This window comes from Chlamydotis macqueenii, chromosome 9 (assembly GCF_036417535.1).
Source record: "Chlamydotis macqueenii isolate bChlMac1 chromosome 9, bChlMac1.mat, whole genome shotgun sequence".
Classification (NCBI taxonomy): domain Eukaryota; kingdom Metazoa; phylum Chordata; class Aves; order Otidiformes; family Otididae; genus Chlamydotis; species Chlamydotis macqueenii.
In genome coordinates, this window is record NC_141564.1 from 6829970 (window position 1) to 6844482 (window position 14513).

The 14513-nt window shown below is 41.7% G+C and overlaps 1 protein-coding gene across 2 annotated transcripts in view; it reads left to right on the top strand.

Moving 5' to 3' along the window:
- ARHGEF4 (Rho guanine nucleotide exchange factor 4) overlaps window positions 1-14513 on the top strand; it is a 220272-nt gene that overhangs the window by 13365 nt on the left and 192394 nt on the right. For both annotated transcript variants that reach the window (XM_086754340.1, XM_086754341.1), the window contains exon 2: window positions 475-510. In XM_086754340.1, coding sequence (XP_086610466.1) covers window positions 475-510 — 36 coding nt within the window. The remainder of the gene's footprint in view (window positions 1-474; window positions 511-14513) is intronic.

The following is a 14513-nucleotide window of genomic DNA, read 5'->3' on the forward strand; positions in this document are numbered from 1 at the left end:
TTTTATGCTGAACTTCTCTCTAAGTAACTGTTAAATTTTACTTTTCTGTTTTAACTGTTAGGTTTTCCCTCTCTTCATTTAATCCACTCTCTCAGAAAGAGTCCTGAATACATAAAAAGCTTTTGCAGTGTGCCCTGAAGCATGTATACTGATGAAACACATACAGTGTAATTATGGATAGCACAATGCAACATCATGAAGTGCCTTTGTTTACAGCTTCTCTATCATGAGAGCATAATGAACGGATTCACTGAGGAAATGCAAAAGCAGATGCCTTTGGTTGGCTCCTGTTGTTCTCTTTTTGGCAAAGAAAGAGGGACGAATCTACCCTGGGACAGCCCCACTGAAGTCAGATGAGTTACACCAGGGAGGAAATGGAACTTTTTTCTTTTCTTCTTTTTCTTCTTATTATTTTTTAAAGAATACAGTTTCAAGTCCTCTTTCCCCTGACTGTCGCAATTTCTCTTTCCACAGAAAGCCTATGAGAAAAGACTCTCTACTTCTAAAAAGGTAGGATAACCTTTTACTCAGTAATAGCTACTTACCTCAGCAGTGTAAGTTCTATGTGTATCTACCAATGCCTGTAATCATAAAATTAATATCTAACTATTTCTAGAGAAAAGAAATATACTAAAATCATGTTTATTGAGTGGGACAGTAAGAACAGACAGTACTGTGAGAGGGATGAAGTACTAACACACAGCTGTGCTGCTTCAAGTGCATGAAGTATGCTTAGAGCTGGCCTAGGTATCAGCATACAGTATCACCGTGAAAACCGTACATACCCTGCATGTACTGAGGTGTAACGTTAGACAAAGCTTCTGAGGACGGATGTCTGCAAAAGCATCCCATTTCACATGTCTGTGAATCTTTAGGGAAGAGGAACCTGTGGCAACTCATGGTATCATGCATATTTGCAAGTCATGATTTTTAAAACAAATTTATTAGGGCAAATCTGGAATTGCACTTCAGAGCACAGTATAATAACAAAATTTAACAGGACTGCTGATGTTTTGTGCTTGCTAGTGCTGTGGCTGTACTTTTTGTTGGTTTTTTTTTTTTCCTCTACTGAGGGCCTGAGTGGTGCCTCTCATATAAAACCTGCCATTTACAATTTGCCTTTTGCTGAGGCCTCCTTTGTGTTCACACAAGGCAGCTGGCAGGAGCGCTGACCTCCCCAGAGCAGAGCCTTGCCAGTGCTACCTAATTAATATTCAGTAGAATTGGCTGCTCATTATAAAGCCATTGATTATCTCTGGAAGGTTACTTCCCCTGTGTGTGTGTGTGATTTTTTTGTTTCTTCCCTTTACCACCCCACCATCCCAGGTTCTCAAGAGGACAGAGTACTGGGGTGGAAATGAGCTTCCCTTTCAGGATCTGAATAGTTTTTTGTCAGATGTCAAAACAATCTTTGGAAAGAAAGTGATTTGTTGATTTCCCCATGGAGAGATTTTTGTTTATACCAGGTTTGTACTTCTAATTTCTGGGATATTTCTAATGATTGCAAGCTTTGGTACTTGAAGTGTTTGTTGCATTTGACTTAGGCAGGTTGCATTACTTACACCAAGCCTTGGTCTCCTGTGACCAAAGGAAAAAAATCCACATTTTACACAGCTGTAGCTGACCTGTCTGACCTGTTGCACAGAAGGGCAGAGCCATAATTTCATATTCCATTCTGTTCACAAGCAAATGGACAAGGAGGCTCATGGAAAAATAAATACATGGTGCAAGCCCTCATCTGCTGGTGTGCTCTGCTCAGAGTATACCCATGTACAGTACACAGCCAATTCCTCTTCTCTAACACAAGAGGGGAGGCCAGTGAGGTTTGTGTGGGACAATACCTGCTCATTACCCTGAAGTCTGTTTGGTAACAATCATAGCAAAGTCTCTCCTTTTAAATGTGAATTGTCCACTTAAGGGAGTATTCAGTTATCAACACAGCAGTAGAGAACTGTGAGATAAATGTGCAAGTCTAAACACTCTAATTTCTCAGGAGTGATAGAGCTAGATACAAAGACTTACTAAAGCAATTGTTTTGAATAGTTTGATTTGGTTACTTTTATTGTAAATATAGCATTAACAATCATAGCAGAGATTACAGGTCAAAAGGCAAAGTTTGAGGTCTCAAAGGAGAGGAGCAGGCAGTTGGAGCTAAGAGACAGATGAGTAAAAGAAAGGCAGTTGGCAGAGAATACAATGTTTATCTTTATTAAACTACTCAGTTCAAGTTAGTACCTTCTCCAAAGAGCAGAAACTACACTGTGCTGTGACTATCAACCTTACGGAGTGACTCCATTAGTAGAAGAATTGAACTTGCAGTTGATGGGTAGTAATTCAGCATCCAACTTTCTGTTTGTAATAAGGAACTGAAAGTCAATAGCTCTCAAGCTTTATTCTGCTTGTTTCTTCTCGGCTTGGATTTAAGGCGTCACTAAATTCAAGCTAGGTGCTTCTGTCTGAATGGGAGTAGAGTCAACAATGCAAGCCAAAGCACAGCAGAAGTTATTAACTCCGTGAAGGTGAGCATCTTTTCTTCTTCTGCTCTTAGCACTGAAGGAGGAGCTGTTGCTGCATAGAGAGCAGACCTGCTGTCTGTTTCTGATTTTATAGAAAGTGCTGTATTACTAGGGAATGGAAAGCTAGAGAATGCATTAATGTTGTGGGACTCCTGTAGCAGATGGTGGTACTCACTGTTGATGGAACAAAACACAGACCATACCTTGTTAGCACCTTGTATTGGTGCATCTTGGTTCGTGGTTTGTCAGGTGCTGATGATTTAGCCCATGTCTTCACAAGCCAGCTCTGTGACCGTTGCCAGCAATTTGATCTTGTCCAGTCACTAGTACATACCAGAGAGATGATGACAGGGATGTGAAAATTGGCATGCTGGCATTAGCTGGAGTTTGTTTAGCCAAGGGAATTTCCTGTCAGCTCCTTGTCTTCCTGATCAAGGCGTGTGACACAATGAATCTGTCTGACTGCCAGAGAAAGTTTGGTGAAATGTAAATCAGGAGGTAAAATGGACAATGGAGAGACAGTTCCTCAGCTGACAGAGAGGGAGCTGTACCTGGCATGGAGAAGAGTGACTCCACATGCCATCCTGTTTGTCAGGAAGTACTTCCTTTCTGGTGGCAGTTGTCAACCTGCTGGCATTAATTAGTGTTTTGGCTATTTTCTGCAAAAAGGCTGTGTTGCTACTCAAGGGAGAGGATCCCTGAGTGTATTTTGTAATAAGCTCAGAACAGACATCGTTTACGTCCAGTTTGACTTTCAGCTGTCTTTAGCATGCCTGAGATGTAGTTAAAGGATAGGGTGAAGGACTAATGTTATGCCTTGGTCAGAGAATATTATCAGTGTATTACAAAGGAAATCTTAACAGAGAACATACTGTTCCCATTCCTCTGGTAGGCAGAACTCTTCCTGTCCCATTTATATTGACATTACACTGTAGTCATCATTGCAGTCCTAAGGAGAAACACTGAATTGAATGTATTTCTAGCTATTTCAGCAGATGGAGTAAAGTAAGTTAGTGTGATGGGACCAAACAGCTCACATCAATCACCAGCAAATCTATCTGATGCAACACAAACATCTGACCTCCCTATCTACTTTTCTTATTGTTCATACCACTTGTGCTTTGGGATGTGGTAAGTTCTTAGGGAAGCAGAGTCCTCTCAGGGGTGCAGTGGCAGCCAGGGGGTTAAAGAGCAGTGACCTCTTTGTGAAACACTGTAAGTGCCTCTGAAGCCATCTTATTTGTATGGGAAGTGAAATTTAACTACAGAGTATGTTCACATTTTTCCTTCTGGATTTTTATTATGCAAATTATGCCTTCTAGCTGCAGAATGGCATTTAAAGTAATAGAAAAGAAAAATAGAAAAAATAATGATGTCCCGAGAACGTATAAGGTTGAATATGAGAAGCCTGCATTTGTTTCAAGCATGTTTTTAGTGGAGAAAAAGAATGTGTTTTCTGTCTTGGCAGCAAACATGGAAGGAGATACACAGAGATTGACTGTGTAAAGACTTTTTGTAAAATCTCATGTCAGTGTGGTAATGCAGTCAAAATAATTGTAGCACTGACCTCCACAAGTGGCGGGTACAGAGCATGAGTTCTCCTGTTTGCAGTGTAGCAAATGAAATATCCTTTGGAATTCATAAGTGTAGAATAAAATTTTGAGAGATCAAGAAGGCTTTTGGTGAGAATGTTTTTAAAAATCCCTCCCTTGAGCAACATAGTTGTGAAGTAATGGCTGATATTTTGGTCTATGCAGATTCTCAGAGCAACTGTATGTTGTGGCTAACAGTCTACAGACTTTTCATACTACTTTGGTGTGGGTCTGAACCAGTGAGTCCATTCGTATTGGAGATAGCTATGGTGACTGAACCCATATAGGCCTCATTTTATTAGGAGACTCCATAAAAAAACTTAATATACTCCTGTCTGGAAGTAATAAAACTCCAGCATCTAGAATTGTGTGGGAGGCCTTGCAGACTTTAGCAGCAGGTATGCCAGTTCAGACACTGCAGTGTCCTTATCTTTAAAATGATTGACCAGAAAGTATTTTCAGTAATCCTTGCCCCCAGGCAATGAGCTGTGTGAGCTGTTTGTGTGAAAGTCAGCATTTCACATTACAAATGAAATATATTTCTATTAGATAGAGGTGAGCTCTTACCCTGCATCATCAAATATTAACTTCTGAGGTTTTTTTTTGTCTATGATTTAAATACCAGTGCAAAGGCCCACTGAGTAATCTGTATTGTGTGTTTGTTACCTGAACTATGATTATGAAGCTGCTATAGATCGCTATTGCCTTCCGTGTTGGAGTTGTGCCAAGTATTTTCTCCTGAATTGATGAAGTGTAGTGTTGGTTGTTCTCTGTTTGCTGTCAGTGCAAGCTCTGAAAGCAGATAGAATCTGGATTCATTTGTCTGCAGTTAGAACTTGCTTTCATTCTAGTACTTCAAAGGCTTTTGTAGAAAGAGCAGACAGGTGATATGTGTTTGTTAGTACATGACAGCTGAAATTGTTGCATGCAACGATTGTACTTCTCAGATACGCACTCTGCAGTCAAGAGAATGAGTTTGTGTCATTGGCCAGTCTTAATTTAAACATGAAATTGATATGTAATAAATTCACCATTAGCTTTCTGATAACTTGTGTTAACTTTTAACATAAAGAAGCACTCTAGAAGATGACTGTGTCCTTTGCAGAGAAGGAAAATAAAATGCTAGAAAGGAATTTTTTACTTTGCAAATGCTGAAGATTTTTTTATGGTAAAGAACAAAAACTAAAAGAGCTTGGAGGAGGAGACCTTTCAGGAGAATGCATAGTTTATAGAAAGTCAGAACAGCATTATCTTTTCCTTTAAATATGCCTGTACTTTTTTTTTTATAGAACTTATCACCATGGTGTCTGAGTGCCTTCTCCATGAATTCAATCTCCCAGTATCTTTTGTAATGTAGCAAAAGGAGACTGAGGGGTGGATACAGTGAATTATTTGCTCAAGGTCATTCAGAAAGTCTGAGACAGAGCAAGGAACTGAATGCAGATTACCTAACACTCATATAATGTCTGTCCTTTTTTATTTTAGGAATGAGTTAATATGAAAATTGAAAGCAACCCACTATATTATTTCCTGTAACTATTTTCAGTTTAGATTCACTCAAGCCCAGGTTTTTTCCTTGGCATCTGTGCAAAGTAGTAGATATAAGGCAGATGTATTCAACAGTAAGCCCTTGTTTACATCATGACATCTGAGCTTCCATCACTGTAGCCTCTTTTTTTTTTTTTTTTTTTTTTGTTATGACTGTGTTTGTGCAGTGTCTTCTTTGCCTGCCTGATGCAGACCATCACGTCCTGTAGAAACTGGCTTGTAAACTCCTGGTCTCACAGTCATTGAGGACAAGGACTTAGCCTGAGGCGAGCATAGAGCTACTTCCTTTACATCTTGCTGCTCTGCGTTTCTTCAGTCATTTGTGAAATGTTCCCCTTGTTGCAGGTTATGCAAACAGTAGCTCCTGTTCAGAGTGAACCTGGCCTAGCTTCTACTAGCTCAGCATGGGGGTAAAATGCATTTCAGTATCTCCATTTTACATTAGTGTTAACATCTCCGCTTGTGGCTGTAGTAGGCACTATATAAAGAGCAGCAGGATGCTCATAAAATACTTCCTTTGTGGTAGATGCCTGCTTCTAGGGGTGGTTTTCTCACTCTCTAGAGTTTGTAGCAAGACTCAGTCGTTCAACGGTACAGAGGCCCAACTTGTTCATCTTTCCATCTCAGTGTCGCTCTGTGAGGGCAAAGTTCATAGCTTAGAGACATCCCTCCTCCCCTCAATGCTGTACTAGCTTGGGAGTCCAAAGTCTTTTATTTCTTGTTGCCTAAACTCAGTTCCAGTCTTCATTCAGGTGACAAAGTGAACAGGTCCCTGGGGAAGTTGTGCTCCCATCAGGTCTTTACCTCATCCAGTATATGATTTCAAATCAGAACTTGTCTGCTAGCTTTGGAGTTAGGTGGCTGGGTCCGTTGCAAGTCAGGCTGCTGAGGACTATGACTGCACATTACATGGATCCTACAATTTCTACCTGTTCCCTCAGTCACTCAAAATTATCAGCAGCAGTCTCCCTTTAAAGTAAAACTAAAATTGGTCTATGGTTTGCATTCAGGTAAGTGGAAAAAATCAGGAATGGAATGTTGGAAATGTCTTGGTTAGGTGAAATTGATGAATAATTTCATACCCACTCTTAGTTCCCACTGGGGACTCTTAGTGAAGATGCAGGATCATAATTAAGATGCATATTCTGCAAGATATATTGCTTTTTAAGTCAAATATGTGAGACTATTAAACTGTTATTTTTACTAGGTTTTCTTGGAAAAACATTTTGTGAGACTTTGGACTGTACGCAGTGTGTATGTGAGGTACTTCAAATTATAATAAGGTAAAACTGAGCTCAAACCTTGAAAGACTAAGTGCTAAAGCATACCTTCATATGATATTTGCTTGTTTGTAGCAAGTATGCTGCAGCTGCCATCTGTGCAATTATTCACACTCTCTATGTTGTAAAAAGAATAGGGAATCTGCTTTCCAAACAGGGATTTACAGTCTAAACACTTCTGGTGCAGTGTTCAGCATGAGATGTATCAGGAAACCAGGCTTAATCTTCACCATTTAGATGAAAACCTTTTGAAGGATAGAAAGTAATTCAGAAGTCCTAGATCTATTTCATTGTAAGAGATTTAATTAGAACAATTGATGTCACTGCTTTGCAGCATTGACCTGGAAGATTCTGCTGCAATAAGCCTGTATCTGGTGAGCATACTCATACTTTTTATACCTTTTTATGTTTCTTCATTATATGCTGATGTCTGCAGCATATCTGTGTAAGAAATACATCCAGACTGTGGTATTGCAACAGATATTGAGGCAAATATATGAAGTTGTGTAAAGTTAACTCCTTCAATCATTTGACAAAAAGAATCCCAAAGAACCCAGTGCTCTCTCCCTCCAACACCTAGTTTAAGGTATTATGCACTTGAAATAGCCACTGTCCAGCCTTCCTGACTCTCATACGAAGCACAACACACACACTTCACAGGTCTCTATACACCGCTTTCTGCTCTTTCAAACTGCCTGATCATTGCTTGACACTCACTGAAAGTGTTTGAATGTTCAGTGTTCAGTAGGATTTTTCTCCATGTGGAGCTGGAATACTTTTTATGAAAATCTACATCCCTGGACGCTGTGGATGTGTTTCAGTCCTTATGTGTATACCGATCCGTGGAAACTTAAGCTCTGCTGCCGTCACATCTGTGTGGAAGGAGTGAATTACTGGGAGTCCTAGCTGTCCCAAAATGGGCAATGAGGGAATCTGATTGTACCCAGTGTCAGAGTGAGCACTCTAAGTTCTGAAATGGCGAAGGACTGTCTTTTACAGTCCTGAAGAACTTGAAGAATCACTGTTTAATAAGTTTTTAGCTTAATTCCTAAGGGAATGAGGCATTTGAGACACCTATATCTGTCTGTCTTCCTACATGTAACTTTTGAAACTACTGACAATTTTAAACAAAATTTAAAAGAGAAATATCAAAGCTTCATGCAAGTTTCATAAGCACTAGCAGCTGAGTAAAAGAGGGACGTCCAAATTAGTGCTCTTACCAAGGGAACTCTTCTAATATGTATTTTTATTGACAAACCCCATCTGGCCAGTCAGCATTTATGTATTGACAGGGCAATGTGTGAGGAATATGAGTGGGAACAGAGCTAATGTGATGAGTAGAGAGTATATTAGGGGACAAAAATCTGCAGGAAACCAAGCTTCATCGGTTCTGCCTCTTCGGGAACAAGCTGTTGTTTAGCAGAGCACAGAGATGCTGCATAGATGCAAAACCTCAGTTACAGTTTAGCTTTTGTCTTTTAGTAACAGAATATAATGTGTAAAGACTCTTTCAACATTTGGGCAGTGGAGCTGAACAAAAAGAGACCATTATACGCAATATCTGTCAAGACTGGAGAATGCTCTGTGCTACCCTGCCAAATGCAAATGAGGATTATCCATTCATTTAGTCCAAAAGAGAAAATTATACAATTTATTTGGTTCAGTTAGGTTTTTTTTTGTGACAAATAAACAAGAAGGAGAGGATTCTAATATGGTAAACGTTCAACTGAAGTTGAACATAGCTTTAAGGGTTATAGAAATCATACTGCTTTGATGACAAGCCTTATTTTACATTCTTTGCCTGGACATAGTCACTAGATCTTAAAAGTTTTGGTTTTTTTTTTCCCCCTAAGTAGAGAATCTTGTAGAAGAATTGAGACCGAATTCTCACTTACTTGCCTTGGACTTTTAAGGCAAGGATACACTCATCCTGGTTGGACTGTGGGTTGTTCTCAACCAGCCCGAGCTACCTGATTTACTCTGTGCTGTATTTAGTCAAAGCACTAATGCAATTTTTTACATCTCTGTCATGAAGTAGAGACATTGCAGATATTTATTTGCAAACTGCTGGTCTGTATCCAGGAGTGGGAGTGAAGGGACATGGGGGATGTAGAGCAAAAATGTGCTGGCTGGTTTCTAGCGTATGATTTGCTCTTCTAGCAAGGAAGCCACAAGGAAAGGGTTCAGCTGCTCCTCTGTGCTTCAGCTGGGTTTGTGAGACTCACCTGAGGAGTCGATAAGGCTCTGGGGAAAAGATGGGCAGGCTAAAGAGGAAACAAGCATACTTTTGTGGTTGGTGTTAAGGTTGACTCTGTCAGTGACGGACATGGTATGGAGCAGCTGGAGCACTCTGGTTGAGCACCTTTGATGTGGCTGGTTGGCTGCCATTGTGGAGCATGCTGCTGGGTGTTCTCTGTTGACAAGACCTGGCAGTTTGCTCTCGCTGTGTGGACAGAGCAGCAGGCTGAAAGACTGTGCCTGTGCACCCACAGGCATGCTAGGAAATATCCAGCCCAGAGGTCAACACACTGCTGTAAAAGTAGACTGTCACATGAGTGACCTTGCCCCACAAGCTGGAGCTTTCTTGGCAAAGTAGCTGTTTTTCCTGGCTAAGCCTCACGCCATCATCAGCACCGTCTTACGGTTGCTTGCTCAGCACAGAGGCCTCTTGTGCATTGTACAGAGGTGACAGACCTTCATTACCTAAGGCTTCAAGCAGATTTCATTGCTACCCTTTCACTGCAAATCTTAGCGACTTAGTTTAGAAAAATAAAAAATGAGAAGGCTTGCAACTTTGTCTCCCGAATAATGTTTTTTTAGAAAGGTAATGGACTATGTGGGTTGAAATAGGGTCGTTCCAGGAGCCTTATTTGGAGGGACTCCTAATGTTTGGTTCGTCTTTCTCTCCCCTTCACCCGTAGGCAACATAGTGGGGGTTACTGCCTTTCCCCAAGCCCAGCTCAGTCCAAAAATGTGTTTGCTCAGCTGTATTTGAGGAAAATGGGAAACACGAGGTGGCAGTGAGGAGCAGGCCCCCGGGGCGCGGGCAGCTTGCTCTCTGGTGGCTGTGGCACCAAGGCAGCAGCATTCCTGTGCTGGCAGATTCTGCCAGAACAGAAACTGATTAGACCCAGATGGGTGTTGACATAAAAGCTGCTTCTTTACAGTGACTGACATTAATTGGAGTTGTCTATTCACAAACCATCATGAGCGGTAGCGTAATTGTCCTCAGTCTTGAACCATCAGGTGTCAGCCTAGTTCTGTCTCAAGGGTTTTCAGTGCTGGATTATAGCAGTTATCTTCCTCCCTACAGCTCCCTTCCTCTGCCTCACCATACGCATGAAACTGAGGGACAGGTGCTCCCAGTGAAGTCCACAGTACCTTCATATTCCCTTGGAGAGAAAAAATAGAGATAGATGGGTAAGTCAGGAGTGGCCAGAACTGCTTTCTACATGCTGAAGGTTGCTCTCTTAGACAGAAGATACAACACACACATGCTGTGCTCTCCTCCTGCTCCTTTCGCTGCCTGCAGAGAAAGTGAACAAGGGTGGCACGATCCCTCCCAGAGCTCCACTGTGCACTGTTGTATACACCTTGTACACCATACTCAAACCTGTCCGTCCTGCCACTTCTCTGTCCTTGTGACAGCCTTGTTCTTCAGCCACCCTGAGTTTGTTTTGCTATGTCCTTTTCTCAAAAGCTGTTTCCGTAACAGTTATATTTCGTGTTTTGATGTTAATCCTGACATTCTTTACCCAAGTCCAAATAGTATGCATTGCCTTTACAATTCTAAGGAAATTGTATGAAAAAAATACTTATCTTGGATCTCAATTGCTTAATTGCATCTGATTAAACAAACCTTTCTTAAAATAGACCTCAAAAGGAAAAGATCCAATTGTCAGCCTGTTAAATACCAAAGTAAAACAAAACCCTGAGGAAATGAAGGGGTAGCAGCCAAGGGTGTTACAGTTGTTTAGAGACTGATAGTAAAAAAAAAAGTGGCATATATCCAGAAGAGGCCCACAGCAAAGAGAGGAAACCTCTGTCTCATGTGGAGAATGGGATAAGGCAGTGCGGAGACTGATTTGTATTTGCAAGTGAAATTTAAGAGACAAATATGTATATATTTTATAGTTTGAAGACTATTCGTAAAATAATATGAAAGAAAGTGAAGAAGAAAGTAAGTATCATGACAAGAAACAACTGAAAACACTACTGTATTTTTTCTTTAGCTCCCTGAGGACTGCAGGTCTTTGTGTTTCAGTGCATGAACTACTGTTTGGCGTGTTTCCTGAACCACTTTGTCTATTCACTTCTTGCTAGTGTGAAATTGCCCAGACTCCCTGGAAAGACGGCTTTGTTGGAAACCTTTCATTATCAAGGATTAGCTGTTTGGTAAACCTGTGTCCCCTTTAGTGGTCTGATGGGAAGTGCCAGCTAATGAAGGGCTCATTGTGGTGCTGCTGTGAGTGTAGGACTTGAGTCCATTCTTGCTCAGATTGCAAGCCAGGCATCTTTGTGCTCTCAAGGACTGAAGGGAAACTGAGTCATGCCCTTTGGTTCTGTTGAAAACGTGGTGAAAAATATGCTTTCCTTTCTCAGTAACCTGGCATTGTTTGTGGTCTAAAAGCTTTATACAGCAGGGAGTTTTGTTGATTTGTTACAGAATTATGTGTGTAGATTTAAAAAGTGTTGTGTCAATGCCTGGGGAAGCTTACTTGAAACATTTCCATATAATGCCAACATGAAAAACTGAAATAATATAAACCATGAAGTGCCTTTGTTGCTACACAGTGTAGTTGTAAAGCTCTTGAAAGAAGCAAATCTGAACATCCTCATCCCACTTTTACTCAGGTAGAATTCACGGCAGACAAGTATAGGATTTGCTTCTTCATTGATAAACTTCCATATGTGTTTTAGATCTTGAGAGAGATTTACTGAAATCCTTTATGAAAGTAATGTACTAGGGGTCCATTCTTTGTGAAAAGTATTCCAATACAACTTAAATCCTGAAGAAATACAGCTGAAAATCATCATCAGAGTCTGTCATGTCAAACAGGATTCTTTTATCCCTACAATAAATCTCTCTCATTGACACTCCCAAGCCACTCACAACCTCAGGGATGCCCAGTGCCTCCAAATGCAGGGGAGGGAAGAAAGGCAGCCCTGTAAAACCATCGGGAAAGAAAACAAAGCCCTACCCACGCCCCCAGCCAGGCTTCATGTGTTTGGGGAGGGGCATGTGGAAGGACCCAGGGAACTGTTAAAGATGCAGAGACTGTTAAGCACCAATGCTTTTAGGTGGAGGGGCCGGCAGGTCAGTGTGAAGTTGCTAGTATTGAATTCAGAGGAGGGCCCAAGCACATGGTTTGGATTTTGCTCTCACCCTCCATTACAGATAATTAGGCCAAGTGCAGAGAGTGTCCCTGCTGATCCCGACCACTTGTGTGACACAAGCAGTTCCTTCCAAGGGGAATCAGCTCTGGGAGAGTGTTATTAGCCCTGTCTGGGCAGGAAGGGCAATCGCGTTGCCCAGGGATGTGTGTGTGGGTGATTGGGGGAGTCAAGGGAGAGATTATGTTTTCCTAAAGAGTTTTGAACTCGTTATCTGGCCTGCATTCAAAAACTGCAAGAGCACTAATCGTGCATGTAGATGCGTGTGGTGGGAAGTGACTGGAGAGTGGCCAAGAATACGGAGGTTAGCGCAACTCACATCTTGCATTCCCTCTCCCGTTCCCCAAGCACTGCCTGACCTCTTCCTTTGTGTGGTTCTGTACGTCCGGTTGTGTGGGACTGTGAGAACACATGGGGACTGTGTTACTCTTTTACTTGTGATTCTGGAATAGTTTTTCACCATAGGCTTTTTATGTCTAGACGCCAAAGTGGCTCCATACCATTCATAAAGGGAGGAGATGCAGGGCTACTTTTATACCTTTTTGGTGTAGATATGTAAGTGGGCATAGGACACCAGTTCCCAGAACAGTTCAGGGCTTTGTGGTGGTGTGAGGGGTCATGGCCTTGCTTTTTTTTTTTTTTTTTTTTTTTCCCCCTCTTTTCTGTTTTCTCTCTCCTGTTTCTAACAGAGCAAAAATTTGTAGAACCCCAAAATGCAGAGATGGAAAATGACCTATGGCCCCATCCAGCCGAAACCCTCTGCCAGTACCAAGCAGTTCCCTTCAAACATCCTGAGTGACTTGTCTAGACCGAGCATGAACCACTCCAGCAATGATGATTCTAGCGCTTCCCAGAGAAGATTATTCCATTGTCTAATTGACCTCATAGCTAGGAAATTTTTCCTAATGTTTCACCTCAAATGTTTCTGTGCTAAGTTTGAGCCTATAGCTTGGTTACCCATCCTTGCTTTGTCCTGAACCCTTATTCTTTTGCCTTGCATGGCCATGCCTTTTGCCTGCAGACCTGGCATGCCCCTAGACAGGGTTTCCATCCTGTGTTTTAATGCTTCCTCTGCTCTGAATCGAGCTTCTGTGTCTTCCTGAGACACAACCCCACAAGCATCACCTATGCAGAGAGGATGAGGATGGGCTGGTGAGTGACTTGAGCCTGGAGGACCAAGCATGGAGCTGCCCGATTAAAGATTTCGTTGGTCTCTCTGAGGATGACATAGTACCAGCATGTAGCCTAACTCAGAGAGAAGGCAGTAAGAATTCCATTTCATTATAAAAATAATAATAATATAATTGTAACTAGAGATCCCCTTTCTGATTAACATGGAGACCTTACTTTAAAGGTTTGCAGACATGCTTCTGATCAAACTTTTAGAAGTCTTGGACATAAATACAGCAAGTGCTGTCTACCCACTTGTCAGAAACTAGATAAAGAAAGATGCTATGCTAAAGGGGTGTCAACCGCTCAAGCTCAGCCTAGCAAAGCTCTTCTGCCCCGGGGCAGAGGACATCTGCTCAGTCTTTTTTGCTCCTAATTTAGTTACTCCTGGCTTAACTCACAAGTGGCCCACCCATAAATAAAGTTTGACTTTGCAGTGAAGTGAAGCAGAAGCGTGGAAGCCACCTCTGGCCTTCACCTGGCCTGTGCACAGCACCAGGGTTTTTCTGCCTGGGGCTGTTTTGCAGAACCTTCTTCCACCAGAGGGCAGCTGGTGAAAGGAGTGTGATGGGCTTGCCTGGCTCAAGATGAGACAGGAGCTACTTTGATGCTAGTTATTATGGTTTAACTTCCTCCCTCGCTAGATACAATCCCCTTCAGCTATCTCCGGTGGCATTACACTTAGGAAACACTTCCCACAAGAAAAGCAAAGGCAGTGTTCTTTCCTAATTGCCCACAAGATCCATCCTCAGTCTTAATCTGAGCTAGACACAGTACGATTAGTTATTTGTGTTCCTGAATTAGCAAAATACTAAACTTTAAAAATCCATTAACGTGTCAGAAAGATGTATTTGCAATCAGTTTTTCCCTGCACTCCACTTGTTGCTTATCTGGCATACTTTCTGCAGTCTAAGGTGGGAAGAGCAGAGGAAGTTGACAGCTATTTTCAGAGAGCTCACTCAGCACTGCATCTCCCTCCTGTATGAATGGTATGGAGCCACTTTGGCGTCTAG